Here is a 14194-nt window from a genome sequence, read left to right as displayed (position 1 = left end):
TAAAATCCATGTAACGATGTAATTTAATGTCGAAGTCTCCTTCTCCTCTTGGTTTAACTAATGGAAATAGCAATATTATGCTTTTCGCGCCAGTGGCGAGCAGGTAGTCAATTACATCGCTCAGTTGTTGCTGGATAACGTGGTATGGTTTTCTTGAGTAATTTAACTCGAGTTGAGCAGCAGATAGTATAAATTCTGAGTTAACTGGGAATTTTGCTTTTGATAGTCTACGGAGCAGTTCTTCCAATGCAATTTGATCACGTAGGTAGTTCGGGAGGTCAGCAGCAAATGAGACTTCTCCTCTGGCCATGTAGTGGGAAATTCCATCGCCGACCCAGATAAAGTTGTCTAAGGATGGTTCATTTGGGGCTCTCATAGCACTAGGCGGTGCCCCACGGCTACCTAGTGATTCTCGTTTCCCGACGCCGATTTTTCTTCATCATATTCATCCGATAAGGATTTTGCTGTTAACATTTGAACAGCAGCGGTGATAGTTTGGACATCTAGATCGTTAGTGTCGTCGGGAAACATGGTGTTTAGCATATTGCATATCGCTACTTGCTCGTGTAGATCTTCTTGCGGAGTTTGAATTACAACGTACTCGTTCTTTTCCTCATCAAATTGAACTGTTTGAACCGGAGCTACTTGGGTTTGAGGTGGAAATCTCGAATTAGGTCTTTTCATAATGAGATTTCCTTTATTGTCGATATTAAATGGTTTCGGATAAGAAGTAGTATTCTGATTCAGCGGAGTTTTAGTATGCGGAGGGGTGGATTGATCCAGATCCCTTTTGTCTGACTTATCTTTTGAAGGATAAGTTGTTGAATTTTTCGGTCCATTTTGATGATTATCGGATTGGAGCGGTGTATGATCGTAATTCTGGTTGGTGTTAGACTTCGCTTTCTGATAGAATAATTTGGCGAGAGTCTGCAATTGGTCTTCTTTAGGTGGTTGATTGGAGGTATAGCGTGGTTTTGAAGGAGTCAAGTTATTGCTATCGTCATATAATCTTTTATTACCTCGACGAAATTGAATGGGGACTTCATTATCAGGGTCACGTTGGAGTTTAGTGAGCTGGTTCAATTTTCGAAGGAATCGTTCCAGGGATTGGCCATCTTCTTTGAGTTGTTGGTGGTATTCCCTAGGAGTTTTTCCGATTAGGATGTCTATAATCTCCGAATCATTGGCGTATTGGCGTTGCCTCAACGTCCTAGCCCATCTAGTCATTTGATTTACCATATCCTTTTCATCGTTGGTATAGATGAATTTATACCGACAGTATTTCATTGCTTCGTTCTGGGCTCTACGATCCCAGTAGTATTCAAGGAATCTGTCTTTTATTTCCTGGTATTTTTCAACACCACGAACGTTTTCTAAAAATGACGATTTATCGGATGTGGAAATGACTCCCTTGAATGCCAAAATTTTATGTCTTTCAGTAATGTTAGTTTCTTCAAAATATCCATCAAATTCCTCCAGGAATTCGTGGGGAAAGAATAGTTGATCGTCATCGAAACAGACACCTGAATTTTTGACTGATCCAGCATCGACAATAAATGGTTTTGGCTTCGAAGGTGGGCTAGAGAAAGGAGTTCTCCGAATTGTGTCCTTGATTAAATTGATTTCCTCGATAACTTTTGTACATCCTTCATCACGCATTCTCGTATCATTTTTCATCTGAGTAATTGCCTCAGAGATATTCTTGATTTCGGATTTATTTTCGAAGATCTTATTCTTGGTTTCGTTGATCGAGATATGGGTGGAATTCAATTTTTGAGTCAATTCTTCATACCATGCAGTTGTAGTTCGCATGGTATTCTCGGATCTTATAGCAATTTGCTCAACCTTGTTATTGGCCGATTTAGTGACATTTTCAATGGTGGTTATTAATTGGTTGGTATTTGCCAGTTCCGTTTTGATCTCATCATGATTGGCTCGAACTTCGGTTTGGATTTTTTGATTCCAGTCCCAGGTTTTTCTGAATATCTTGTACACTTCGGCATCAGTAGTATCTTTTAGATGGTCGTAATTAAATGGCGGGGTGAATTGAGTATCAATTCCCTCGTCTGACAATGGCAAGGAGGTGTTTTCATCGTCAGATGAACCATTCTTATCGTTGTCATGCGATTGAATACTGGTGAACGAAGAGTCATTGTCTTGGACGTTTTTACCATTTTTGTCCATATTTGCGATTGATTTTTTACAAGAGTTAATCCGATCAAAATCTAAAGCTTTGAAAAAATTATTAGATTTGCTTACCCTACTGCGAGTGTTTAGAGCTGGTGGAGTGAACATGTAAGTCAAGAAGAGAGTTTCACTGGTCACAGGAGCGTTGCACACACTAATCTCCAGATCAGATTCTGAGTTGAACTTGACCACGAAAATTAGAAGCGTTGGTGGGGAATGGCCGTGGTATTGGCGCTATTTTCCATCTTCAGAGGTGGGGTTACCAAGTCGGACCTTGAGGGGTCGGCATTGTCCTTTCATCTCCGAAAATATGGTCGTAAAATAAATCAATATTTCAGCATCGCTTTTCGTACCTGTGGTCATCTAAACTTGACAAACAGAACTATTAATTTTTACATAAAAATTGCCTGGGAGGCGGTGGGGTAAGGGAGGTGTAATTCTCCGAGTATTCTCTTTGAATTTCGCCGCATGTATTCCGAAATTACGGCGATTTAGACCTTGGTCGATGATGTAAAATGATTTTGGACCTCGTAAAAATCAATGCAGATGGATTTATGGCCTGACAAACAGATTTTATTATACTCAGTTTAAATGGGAGGAATAATTTTATAGCTCCATTTCGCTAAAAACAAAGCTATAAAATTGGCGATTTAAATATATTTTATAACCAAAAGCGAGAAAAAAGACCTTGTCAAATTTTATAGAGTAATTTCGGCTTCTTTGATTGAAATATTGGGCGGATTTTTATAACGATTTTGGCCTTGGCTGAAGGCTAAAAAATAAGATTTTATAGCCAGATGCGAGTGAGAAAAGCCTTGAAATTTTAAGACGACATAGCGGCATCCTTTGAGCATGTTATTTTGGCGGATTTAATGGCGAATTTAAGATGGCTTTAGCCTTGGCGCAATGTTAAGATCATGGCCAAAATGACAGATTTAATAGTCCTAAGCGAGAGATTTTTGTCAGCTTAGGATTTATAGCGTTGTTTTGCAAAATTTTATTACCCAAGGCGAGAGAAAAATCCTTGAATACTAATTAATTTTATAGCTCAAAGCGAGAAGAAAATCCTTGAAGTTGTTTTCAAGTTGAATTTGGCCTTGGTTACATCCGCTTCAAATGGATGTACCATGATGTAGAATTTTAGCTCTAAGAATGGAAAAAATACTCGAAAACATGGTTCTTTTAGCCTAAAACGAACTCGCTTTGAAAAAATTTTGAAAGATCACAGACACTGTAAAATTTTGTCTCTCAAATTTTGCGTTTTCGGGAACGAATTTTGGAATTTGCACCTGAAAAGTGCGAGATAATTTCGAAAAATAAATGAATTTAGAAGGTGGGATCCTGAAAAACAAATACATACAGAGTATTACTTGATTTTCGTCTCGTAATTGTTCAGAAACGAATTCCCAAATAGAAACGAATTCTCAAATAATACCTTTGTTCAATACTTGTCATCTCTACATTTTCGTATGCATGCTTTTTTTGAAAATCCAGAAACGAAAAGTATTGCTTGAAAACTTATAAAATAACTAGCTTAAAAAGCTGACTAGATTATAGGGCTGGGTATATTGTTTAAAGGCATCATTTTTTCACTTTTTCGGAATTCAATAGCAAATATTCTGACTTCTAAGAGAGGTGACATGTATGAATTTTTCCGAAAGGGGTTCATACCACGTCAGGCGCCAGACTACATGAAAATAGTCAATTTGGACATGTAACATCTCTTTTAAGTCTCTCATAAATGTATTAAAATGATCCTTAAACAATTTGTACAGGTTTTCATTGCCCTGAAATTTCATTTTTGATCACGAAATTTCAACACAACAAATGCCTGGTGGTACTTTAACTAAAGTTAAATAAATTACTTGGTATTATCAGGTTGCATAACTCTCGTTTTTAGGGAGAAAAATGCTTGTGATAATATCAATACCTCATGCTATGATGTTTCATCCTTTTCCGAAGAAAATTACGAAACAAAGAGCATTGGTTGAGAGCTATTAGGGGCAAATATTCTAACCTAGGCTAAGTAAAGACGAATCCGATTCTACTTGAGCAGATCAAATTCCACGTCTGAAAAATAACTGTCAAATGGAATCTTTCAGTGGATAATATTTCGAAACTTTCCATTTTTCGAAAGTACTACACACTGTATTGGGCGGGAATATTTTGGGTTATCGTTTTATTGAGCAAAACGTGAGCAATACCTCGATTTTGCAGATATTTTTTATGAGATTAAAATCGCTCATAGACCATATGCCATTTCGGCGAATGTGGTCAAGATTGAAATTTTTCCCAGTCTGGTTTTCGAGTTTGAAATCACTCGTTAGCCTAATGCCATTTCGGCGAAAAGGGTCACAAATGAAATCTCGCCCAATTACCATTATTATTTCCGAATCTTCGCTAGGATGTATTTCACGACAGATTCGAAAATATTTCGATTCACTGTGGCGCAGATAAATTCCTCTTTGCCAGCAATGTGTCGAAATATTCTCCACAGAATTGTTCAAAAAACGACAGTTTTTATAATTTAGACCTAGCTCATATGAATTTAAACAGAACTTCGAAACGAACTAGTATAAAGAGTTAATTTTGTATTGAACTGTGCTCATTTTTCCGAGCTTTTTCCGTTCAAAAAATGATCAAACGTGTTGGAAAGAATAAATTTTGCGTGCCAAGAAATCTAGAAAATTCTTGGACTTGTTACAAGGATAGGAAATCGTCTTGAACGTGTTCTTAGGGAACTTTTTGGGTTCAGAGGCGATTAGGATTCAGGAAAGGAATAATTTAGGATGGATTCGCGCATCTAGGCCTATGACTTTGGGTCTTACGCATTTCAGGTGAAGAGAAAAACCAAAGAATCTCACGAAGATAACTTCATGAGACTCAATGAAAGTGCGGCCTACACGAAAGACACACGTTAGCATCAATCGCTTAATGTAGGCCTCCCTATAGAGAAAAACCAAAGATTTTCACGTGTAAATTATTCACTTAGGAGACAACCCATCCGGGATAAAAGAGAGTGCTTTCATTCTCTGTGAATAAAATAACTCATGAAAATCAATGAAAGTGCGGCCTACACAAAAGACACACGTTAGCATCAATTGCTTAATGTAGGCCTCCCTAATTTCACAAGAATACGTAAGTCAAAGCATATGCCTCACGCTTTGGGCGCCAAAATGTAATAGTATAGAGGAGAAAGACTAGTTATGGTAGTGATTGTGATATTTATCGAGTATGAGAGAAATTCCTATAATTTTGTGTAGACGCCTGCTTAGCTCAAGATGGAGAGACTTTAGTCAATCAAACTACACTATTCACTTAAGAACAATCCTTTAGTTACCTTTTAGGGTTCGATGTAATGATAACGAAAGGAGCATTTATGTACAATTATTTTAATCAAGAAATATATACAAAAATGAGCAGATTATACCAAACAATTTATAAAGGGTCAAAACGTAAATTATTCTGTTTTGCCATGACGATACAATGGCATGCCTAACCGGCCAAGATTAGGCGGCAAAGTACAACGCACGCGAGCTAGCAAGCTAGGCTCGGAAGATTGGTTTAGGGGATAAATTAAAGTACACATATAGGCAAATTACAACAGCTTCTAAGGTACAAATAGATCAATTGGTAAATGATTAACACATCGTCATCTACCAATTAATACAATTACGTAAGATATAATTTTAACGTAATTAGATAAATTAAGGGTGCACGTAACCCTGAATAAAAGGATACACGATTACCTAGGTTGGTCTGAGTACACTTCTGTTTTGCATGTTCACATTGCCTGCCTCTCCCTGGCGACCCCAATAATAGTCGCTTCGGCAGGTCTGGGTCGGAGATCCATTTTTGTAGAGACAAAGGTATGATTTCCGGATAAATCAATACCAGTGACTAAAAAAGTACCACGATCGTACGCGGGAAATTAACGACGATCGCGTTATATAAAATAGTACCATATCCGTACGCAGGAAATTAACAACGGACACGTTATAAGTTCAAAATCACCATCCAGAGATGGGTACTTCAATGTTTGACTTCCAGAGAGCCTAGGCAGGGCTCCCTGGTCATCTATTTAGCTGGTTAGGTGAGCTTAAGAGGAACTATCGCGAACTCGTTACTTTTAAGACTGATTTTTCTAGAGAATACGAAGCAGGAGCTAAGCCTCTGCTTCGACAGAATTGTCGCACGATAGCCTTGATCACGCCCCTACAGTAAGATTCGCATAATCTTGCCTAAGGCCGGCAAGATCATAAAACTGCGTTGAGGGGAAATTACATTAAGCAACGCGTAGGCGGTCAGGGCATATCCGCTCATCACAAAAGGCCCATTTTCCACTAAAAATTAATCAAGTTGGGGTAAAAAGCTGAGATTCATTTTATACCCTATTTTTGACCTCTAAAATAAATTGATTGTAGTTTCAACCTAATTTAAAGCGTCCAGAGAATTTTAGGATTTTTCAGTTTTTAATAATTTATTGCATTCAAAAGCCCACCAATAAAATTCAGCTTCAACTCGGATTAATTTTGATGTCCCCTTCAATCAATTTAAGGTACAAATAATTTTAAAATCCATTTTTACTGATTCAAACTGGAGAATCCAAAGCCTTGGTGGAGCCTCCATGCTCCAGAGCGTGATTTAATAATCATAAACTAAACTATGATTTTAATGTTTCAGTTTATAAAATATTCCCCCATAAAATATTTGATTGACTAATTTTAGTACCTATTTTTATTTTCAGATGGTTACAACGTCGGAAGAAATTATAACGGAAGTGAAAGACAATCCTCTTATATTACCGAATTACAAAAAGAATATGGAATGTATAGAGAGCACGACGTCGACGACGTTAACGATTACGAAGAAGAAGATAGGTAAGTTTTGATATCATCGTAAACATACCTATAGATTATGGGGGAGCTTTAGGTATATCGACGATATTCGATATTTCATCCTTAAATAACCCGAATAACATCTTCGTATATTTTCATCATCGTTCTTCGGACATATATTCTATTAATAACTCTTAGATATAGATTCTATAAACCGCCCACCTTGTTCCATTTACCTTCGGATATTTACCATCAAATAATTCGTGCCGAAAGTAAAAGTACATATAGACATAGAAACGATACTAGATACATAGTTTGATAGGTACACAAAAGGGAGCGAGATTTCTCATCTCGTCTTTGAAAAATTTTCTTTTACAGTACCAAAACTGGAAAGTTTTCTCTGTAATCCTCGGAGACTGCTCAGAGAAAATCTACTAAATGTTAATCTAATTCGGCGTTGACGAAATTTCATTTTATTCTCCTTTGGCGAAAATAGCAATGTACACGTAAGACGTTGGCGTATTTCAAGGTGAAACTTACTCGCGAAGTGTTGGCGACATTTTTTTCCCCATTCATTTCGTGTTTGGATTGGGAGTTGAACTGATGAATGAAAGTTTAAGTTTTCGTGTATTCCCAAAAAGGGCTTTAATAGGATATGTGCTTTTTGCTTTTTTTTGTAAGAAGTTGACTTAGCTTAAAAAACGAATTTGGAGAGTAAAAATTCAATACGAGCTTTCTTGGGCTCCAGATGAACATTTATTTTAAAATTTGACCTTGAAATCTGTCCAAAAAAGAATACACGAATAGTAAATTGTCAAAAACCTGAAGTATAGATACATCTACGATTTGCATACTCTCAGCAAGCCAAAATTTACCTCAATAATCTGGCAACACCGCTTCATTGAAAAAGGTGTTTCCAAACACCCCAACTCAACGAACGCGAGAAAACCGAACATACCGCGGTCAAAACATTTACACCTACCGGAGACTTTCCAACCTAGTAAAATTTTCAAAATACCTGACCCTTTTACATAAGCAAAATACTCGTATATCGACGTATACAGGGTCCTATGTATGTTTTAAGTACCTACCTATATACTTTGTATCGTCATCATCGTCAGCATTCGCAACACGAAAGCAAAGCATGGAATCAGAGAAGGCCGATACGTCGACGTGTAGGAGGTGAAATTTTCATGAACCCTTTGTGTAAGGGTATCTATCTCTATCCGCGTCTATCTCACATCCTATACCAAAAAAGAGACTATATCGAGTAGGTATACACATGATACGCGGTGTTTCATTACACGATGAGGCGCGTGTAAAACTCGTTAAATCTGAGAATTTTCTACCATTGAAAAACTAATAAATGTACCGTAGAAAAGACACTTGTTTCATTTTCGTACAAATATTAAATTACCAAAGTTGTTCAAAAACTTGCCACACGACAAGGAGGAAACGAAAAAAAGAAAGAAAAATAAAGCTAGAAAGTTTGACACGTTTTCGATATTTACGAGAACGAACGGTGTAAGTAAAAATATATTCAGTTGTGGTAAAATATATACTTTTTTTTTCCTTCACGTTATTCGCCGAGAAAAGGAAAGTTGAAAACCTTGGCAAATACGTCGGACGTTATCGAGATATAAGAAGAGAGAGTTTCATCATTGATAAGTGACTGACGTATTATTATTTTTATTCGGAATTCTTACGCCGTTTTCATATACAAGAAGCCACTCCTTTGATTCGCTTTTCCGCACGAGTAACCTTTTTGATGAAATATCGTCTTTGATACGATATAAATACTTATACTGTACTATACATAGAAAAGCTTATACAAATCATCGCGTTGACGTTACATAGAATAACGTTTTTATACATCGTCGAGATATTTTCTATTTTCGATTTCATCGTTTATACAATTAACCGAACCCGAATCTGAATCGACAATTAACCTTTTTAGATCCGGATTAAATGAACAATGTGTTTATCAGCTTTGTGAAATTCGCGTTTCATTCATGAAAGTGTCAGAAAATTGCAACTTTGAAAAATTAATTTTGACGGTACAAAATTATGAACGTTGTTTTTGAAAAAACATGGGAGTAGGTGATCTCAATGAAATGCAGGAAAAATGTCAAATTTTTTGATCAACGTTTAACCCCTCTTCTCATTCCCACCTCTCCCCCTCCCTCCCCGTCCTTCACTCTCCTCCCGGCTCAGGCTCAAACTTTTGAAGATTTAAAAAAAAATTGTATCTGTCGAAAACGAAATTTCTTTTTTTTTCAGCTCAGGTGGTCTGTTAGTGCTCACTATCACGTGCAAATGTAAATCAGTTGTTCAAATTCTAAGTTTACCTTGAGCTTATTACAAAATTATCATATTTTAAAGGAAAAAACAAATATTTTGAGAACGTCTGCATTTGGCAAAAATGAACTTTGAAGTCTTCCAACGGCATGAAAGCGATAATACCCAAGTACCTACTAAATATATCAAAAGACCACCTAAATTTTTTTTTTTTAATTGAAACAATTGAAATTTTTTTGAAAATTTTGAGCTTGTGGGGGAGGAGGGGGTCAAACATTGACTAAAAAATTTGAAAGTTTTCTTGTGTCATATTGAAGTTATTTGGTCATAAGTTTTGCTATAAGGTCAATCAAAATTCAAAAAAGTTGAAAAACGACTCACTCTACCTTAAGTAACGTTAAAATTAACCAATTTAAAATGACATTAGATGTGTCGTTTTTGATTTTTCAATTGTACCTACTCTTTTTGAATGGGTATCCATTCATTTTTCGGAAATGACCACTCGTTGACCCTTGCCCCCATTTTTGAAAAAACGCAAAAATTACAAAACTGTGTTGTGATGGTCAATTCCTACTAAGCAATTCAAAAAGTGCTGATGTTCAAATATCGACTTATTTTTGTATATCATCCCTCAGTGGGTCCTGCATCCTCAATTTTGAAAAAAAAAATGAAAAAATTTACGAAACTGAATTTTTGATATGGTTTATCAGGCCATCGAACGGAGCCGATGAAATAAAATTGAGTGTAATCGCAGAACTTGACTTGATTTTTGGTTCAAATTGGTGAAGAATAAGACTATGGAGATGACAAAAATTTCTTTGGAGACTCCAGATCGACGGGAAATAATAAAACTCGACTTCACAAGGTTGACACATTAGTTTCAATTTGTTTGGTAAACGAACATCTGAATTCTGATGGAATATTATTCAATAATCTGACTTTCTTTCGAAAATAGTAATACTGGGTGTTGCAGAATGAAAAGTAACATTTTACAAACTATTATTACTATGTGGTGTCGTGATTGAATTCTAAAAATGAACACTCAAATGGCGTCTCAAAAGAACCATATTTCAAGGGCATACATTCAATTCCCAAATTTTTATTTTGGAGACATTGGAGAAATTTTTCGAAGTGATCAACTCAGCCAAAAACGGCTGAATTTGAAAAAATTGGATTTTTCAAAGCACTTGTACCTAAAACTCTAGAATTTTTTGTTCAGATTAAAAAAAATTACCACAAGACCTTCCAAATTTTCTCTAAGATTACTGATAAGGTACTTACCTGAAATTTTTGTCAAAATTGGTTGCACAATTTCGAAAAAATTTTAGTTTCAAGTAAGTATATCTACCCAGAACAGTGAAAAAAATCAAAGTAATTTTACACATGTGTACAAAAAATAATTATAGAATCGTGTATCTATATTTTTTACTGTTTAGAGCACACTTTAGAGTTCCACTTCTGCGAGATTGTTTAATCAATTTCAGCTTTCCATCTCTGTTTGATAAAATTTTGGAAAAATTTCAAGTTTCAAAAATCTACTGGAGGCTCCAGTAATTTTCAAAAAGTCGCTGGAGGCTCCAAAACGACTTGAAATCCACCTGCAGTTGACTTCGTAGCGTATTGGAATTAGTTTGCAGAGTAAATTTCGGCTGTCCATCTCCATTTGATGAAATTTTATGGAAATTTCGAGTTTCAAAAATCTGCTGGAGGCTCCAGAACTGCTCAAAACGGTTTGAAACGGTTTCCAATCGATTTGGCATGTCGAAAATAGGGCATATCCCAAATTTTAGCTTTCTTGGTCAATTTGGTAAAATTTTGATTTTTCTCCTCATTTTTGGCCTGAATTTTATTTTCAAAAATTCACCAAAAATCGAAAAAGGCACTTTAGCACTTGAAATTTTGACAGGTGATGAAATTTTGCCTGATCTTTCGATCTACGTTTTTATGGTTTAAAAAATTCCGTGCAAGTCAAAATCCGCGATTTCGACTGACTGTCAATCAAAAAGGCCGCAATTTGTAAGTAGGGCCACTTTTTTTTTGAAGACAAGGGCTAGAAATGTTCTTCAGGACTCCCCCTTTAAGAAAAAAGTTGCCCCGGAGGATCGGCAGGGGGTATAGGTGATCTTTATGCGGCCCCCCACTAAATTATTTTCAAAATCAATAACTTTTTTTTTGACAAATTTGACCACTTTAAGAAATTGATCTAGCGCCTCCAAAAAATTAAATTCGTAAAAAAGTTACATCGCCATTATAAAGGCTTATTTAAAGCATTCATAAATTCGTTTCCGGAATTTGGCCATGACAACAGTGGCTGGAATACCTAGAGTGGCAGATTTTTTGACTCTGGTATCTGGTAAAATATAGAAACCAAGTTTTCATCTGACTTGATCAATTTTCAGGATTCCGAGAACAGTATTGATAATCAATTGAGAGAATCAAAACTCTGATCGACACTTTATTTTGATTGGAAAGGATAACACTTGATTTGGCCGAAAAAAAATCATTAATTTTACTGAAAAAGTGTTGATTTAGGTACCTTACTTTATTTTGAAAATATTTCACTTTTGATAAAGACCAACATAACTAAAAAATACATGGCATTTTCATATTTCAAAAAATCGCTAAAAATCGAACCATGATACGTAAAATTAAAAAGACTAATTTGCTGAAAAAATTGCAACTTTTTTTTGAGTTGTTTGCTCAAAAGCAGTCAAAAATAAATATAATATCAACAACCGAAATTCCAAATCCTCGAGGGCGTTTTTTGATTTTTGGGTAATTTTTGAAAATCAAAGGGTCAAAAATAGAGAAAAATCAAAATTTCACAAAATTAACCAATGAAAGCCGAAATGTGGCGTATTCCATATTTTTGACCATCTTAATCGTTTGGAAACGGTTTCGAACCGCTTTGAGTAATTCTGGAGCATCCAGCTAATTTTTCAAACTTGAATTTTTTTCAAAATGTTACTCAATCAAGTTGGAGAATTTTTTACCCTAATTTCAACATGCTGTTGAATTTAGGTGGAGCATCCAGTAATGAAAATTCCAGTTTACTATCAAAAAATGCTAAAAATTGAAAATACTTACATCTACTTACAGTTCTGAACTGGGATAAGTGGATTTTGAAAAAATGGAGTGAGTCGCTCACATGCACTGGACGCGTGTATAGGTGTCAAAGTTTATTCGGCAGATTTTATGTTTTTTTTGGGGGGGGGGGGGTTGAAATTTTCAAAAAATTACTGGAGACTCCAACACGGGCTAAAACTCTCTCCAGTCAAATTGGCACTTATGTCAAAAGGAAAAGGTGGGTGAGTCGATAATCACAAATAGGATGGGTAATACCAAATTTCAGCTTTCTAAGTTGACTTGAAAAAATTTTGAATTTTCGCTTATTTTGCTCAAATTGGGTTTTTAAAAAAAAGTTGACATAATTATCAATTAGAATGTAGATTTTCCATTCTAATTCAACCATAAAAATAAAATAAAAAACAAGCTTTATTATTATTATTACAAAACATAAACCATCATTGTTTTAGTTTCTATTCAACGTGTAGATAAGTCATTTAAAAAAAGAAGAAAAAAACGAAAATTAAAAAAAAAACGAAAGAAATAAAGAACCAAAACAAACAAACTCCGACCATATTTTCTTACGTAATAATTTCGCAACTCGAGAACGGAAAAGAGCTTATATAAACTGTAAGAAAAGCGTGTGTATTTTAACGACTTTTTAAATTTCTTTCTGCGAAAATTTTGATTCATTTGCGCAGCGTAATGAAAACGAACCTTAACAAAAGCATGTGGTAAGTGCGAAAACCAACATTGCTCCGAAGTGAGTATTATTTTAACGAGATTATTATTTTAACGTTTACGTTACGATTGTAAATTTCGCGCCAGTGTGCCGTACGCGAGCGAGGCGTCGTCGTCGTCGTCGAACAGCGAGCCAGAAAGCGAGCGCCGCGAACACTACTAGGAAAAGGGGGTGAAGTCGGCGGGAAACATTCGTGGTAACGATTTATAACCCATTTACTTTGCTGAAAGCTTATTCAAGGCGGGTTTCGGTTTCGCCAACATATCCAGCAATTTTGCGCGACGATAAAAGATGTATTAAGGTGGAAAAGAGAGCGTAAAAGTAATAATTGGCTCATAGTGTGCTGCCTTTAGAAACGTGACGAAAATTTATATCGTATGCCAGTCAACGTGACTAGTTCGTTCACCTTGGCACCAGGAACGCTGCGTGCGCCAAATTTTTTCTCTTCTCCGAGACTTGTTCTTTAAAAATCCGAGACACGATTTTCGTAAATAGTTTAAGACTCGGGTTTAAAACGACGATGAAGGAAAAAAAGCAAAACGTAGGTTTTACTTCTGGTCCCTTTTTTTTTTTTACTCCGTTGAACAACGGGTACAAATCTGAATTGAACTGGCATTATAATAGCCAAGTCCATCATATACTATACTATACAGTTCGTATACTCGTACAATGCGGTTAACGCGGAAACTTTCCCACAAACCCGAGCTCTCGACCAAACATCTAGCAACGTCTGACTGAAATAGTAAACATTGAAAGCATTAAAAGATAATATCTTCTTACAATTCAGCTCGAATGTCCAGCACAGTACGACCCACGAAGCTGCAGCATGGAATATGCTTTATGGTATATTTTTTCCTCGTGTATTTCTCTATACTCTTGCACTATTTTCCTTCTACAACTATTTTCTCTCCTTTTTTTCGATTTTTTTCTCTTTCGTGAGATAACTTCTTGTTCTTTGAAAAGACTCGGGAATCTTGATTTTTAGTGTACCCGAACGAAAGAACAGCTACCTAACGAATGAATGAGACGTTTCTTTTTATGAAAATACGTATACTCGCGGTAT

General features: G+C 35.9%; 1 protein-coding gene across 2 annotated transcripts in view; it reads left to right on the top strand.

The window, feature by feature from the left end:
- The window catches only part of LOC135842511 (bromodomain-containing protein 4-like), an 88064-nt gene that overhangs the window by 34378 nt on the left and 39492 nt on the right, over positions 1-14194 (top strand). For both annotated transcript variants that reach the window (XM_065360003.1, XM_065360002.1), the window contains exon 2: positions 6935-7067. In XM_065360003.1, coding sequence (XP_065216075.1) covers positions 6935-7067 — 133 coding nt within the window. The remainder of the gene's footprint in view (positions 1-6934; positions 7068-14194) is intronic.

Source organism: Planococcus citri, chromosome 4, assembly GCF_950023065.1.
Source record: "Planococcus citri chromosome 4, ihPlaCitr1.1, whole genome shotgun sequence".
Taxonomy (NCBI): Eukaryota; Metazoa; Arthropoda; class Insecta; order Hemiptera; family Pseudococcidae; genus Planococcus; species Planococcus citri.
The sequence above is the reverse complement of the archived record's forward strand: the minus strand, read 5'-3'. Positions and strand labels throughout refer to the sequence as shown.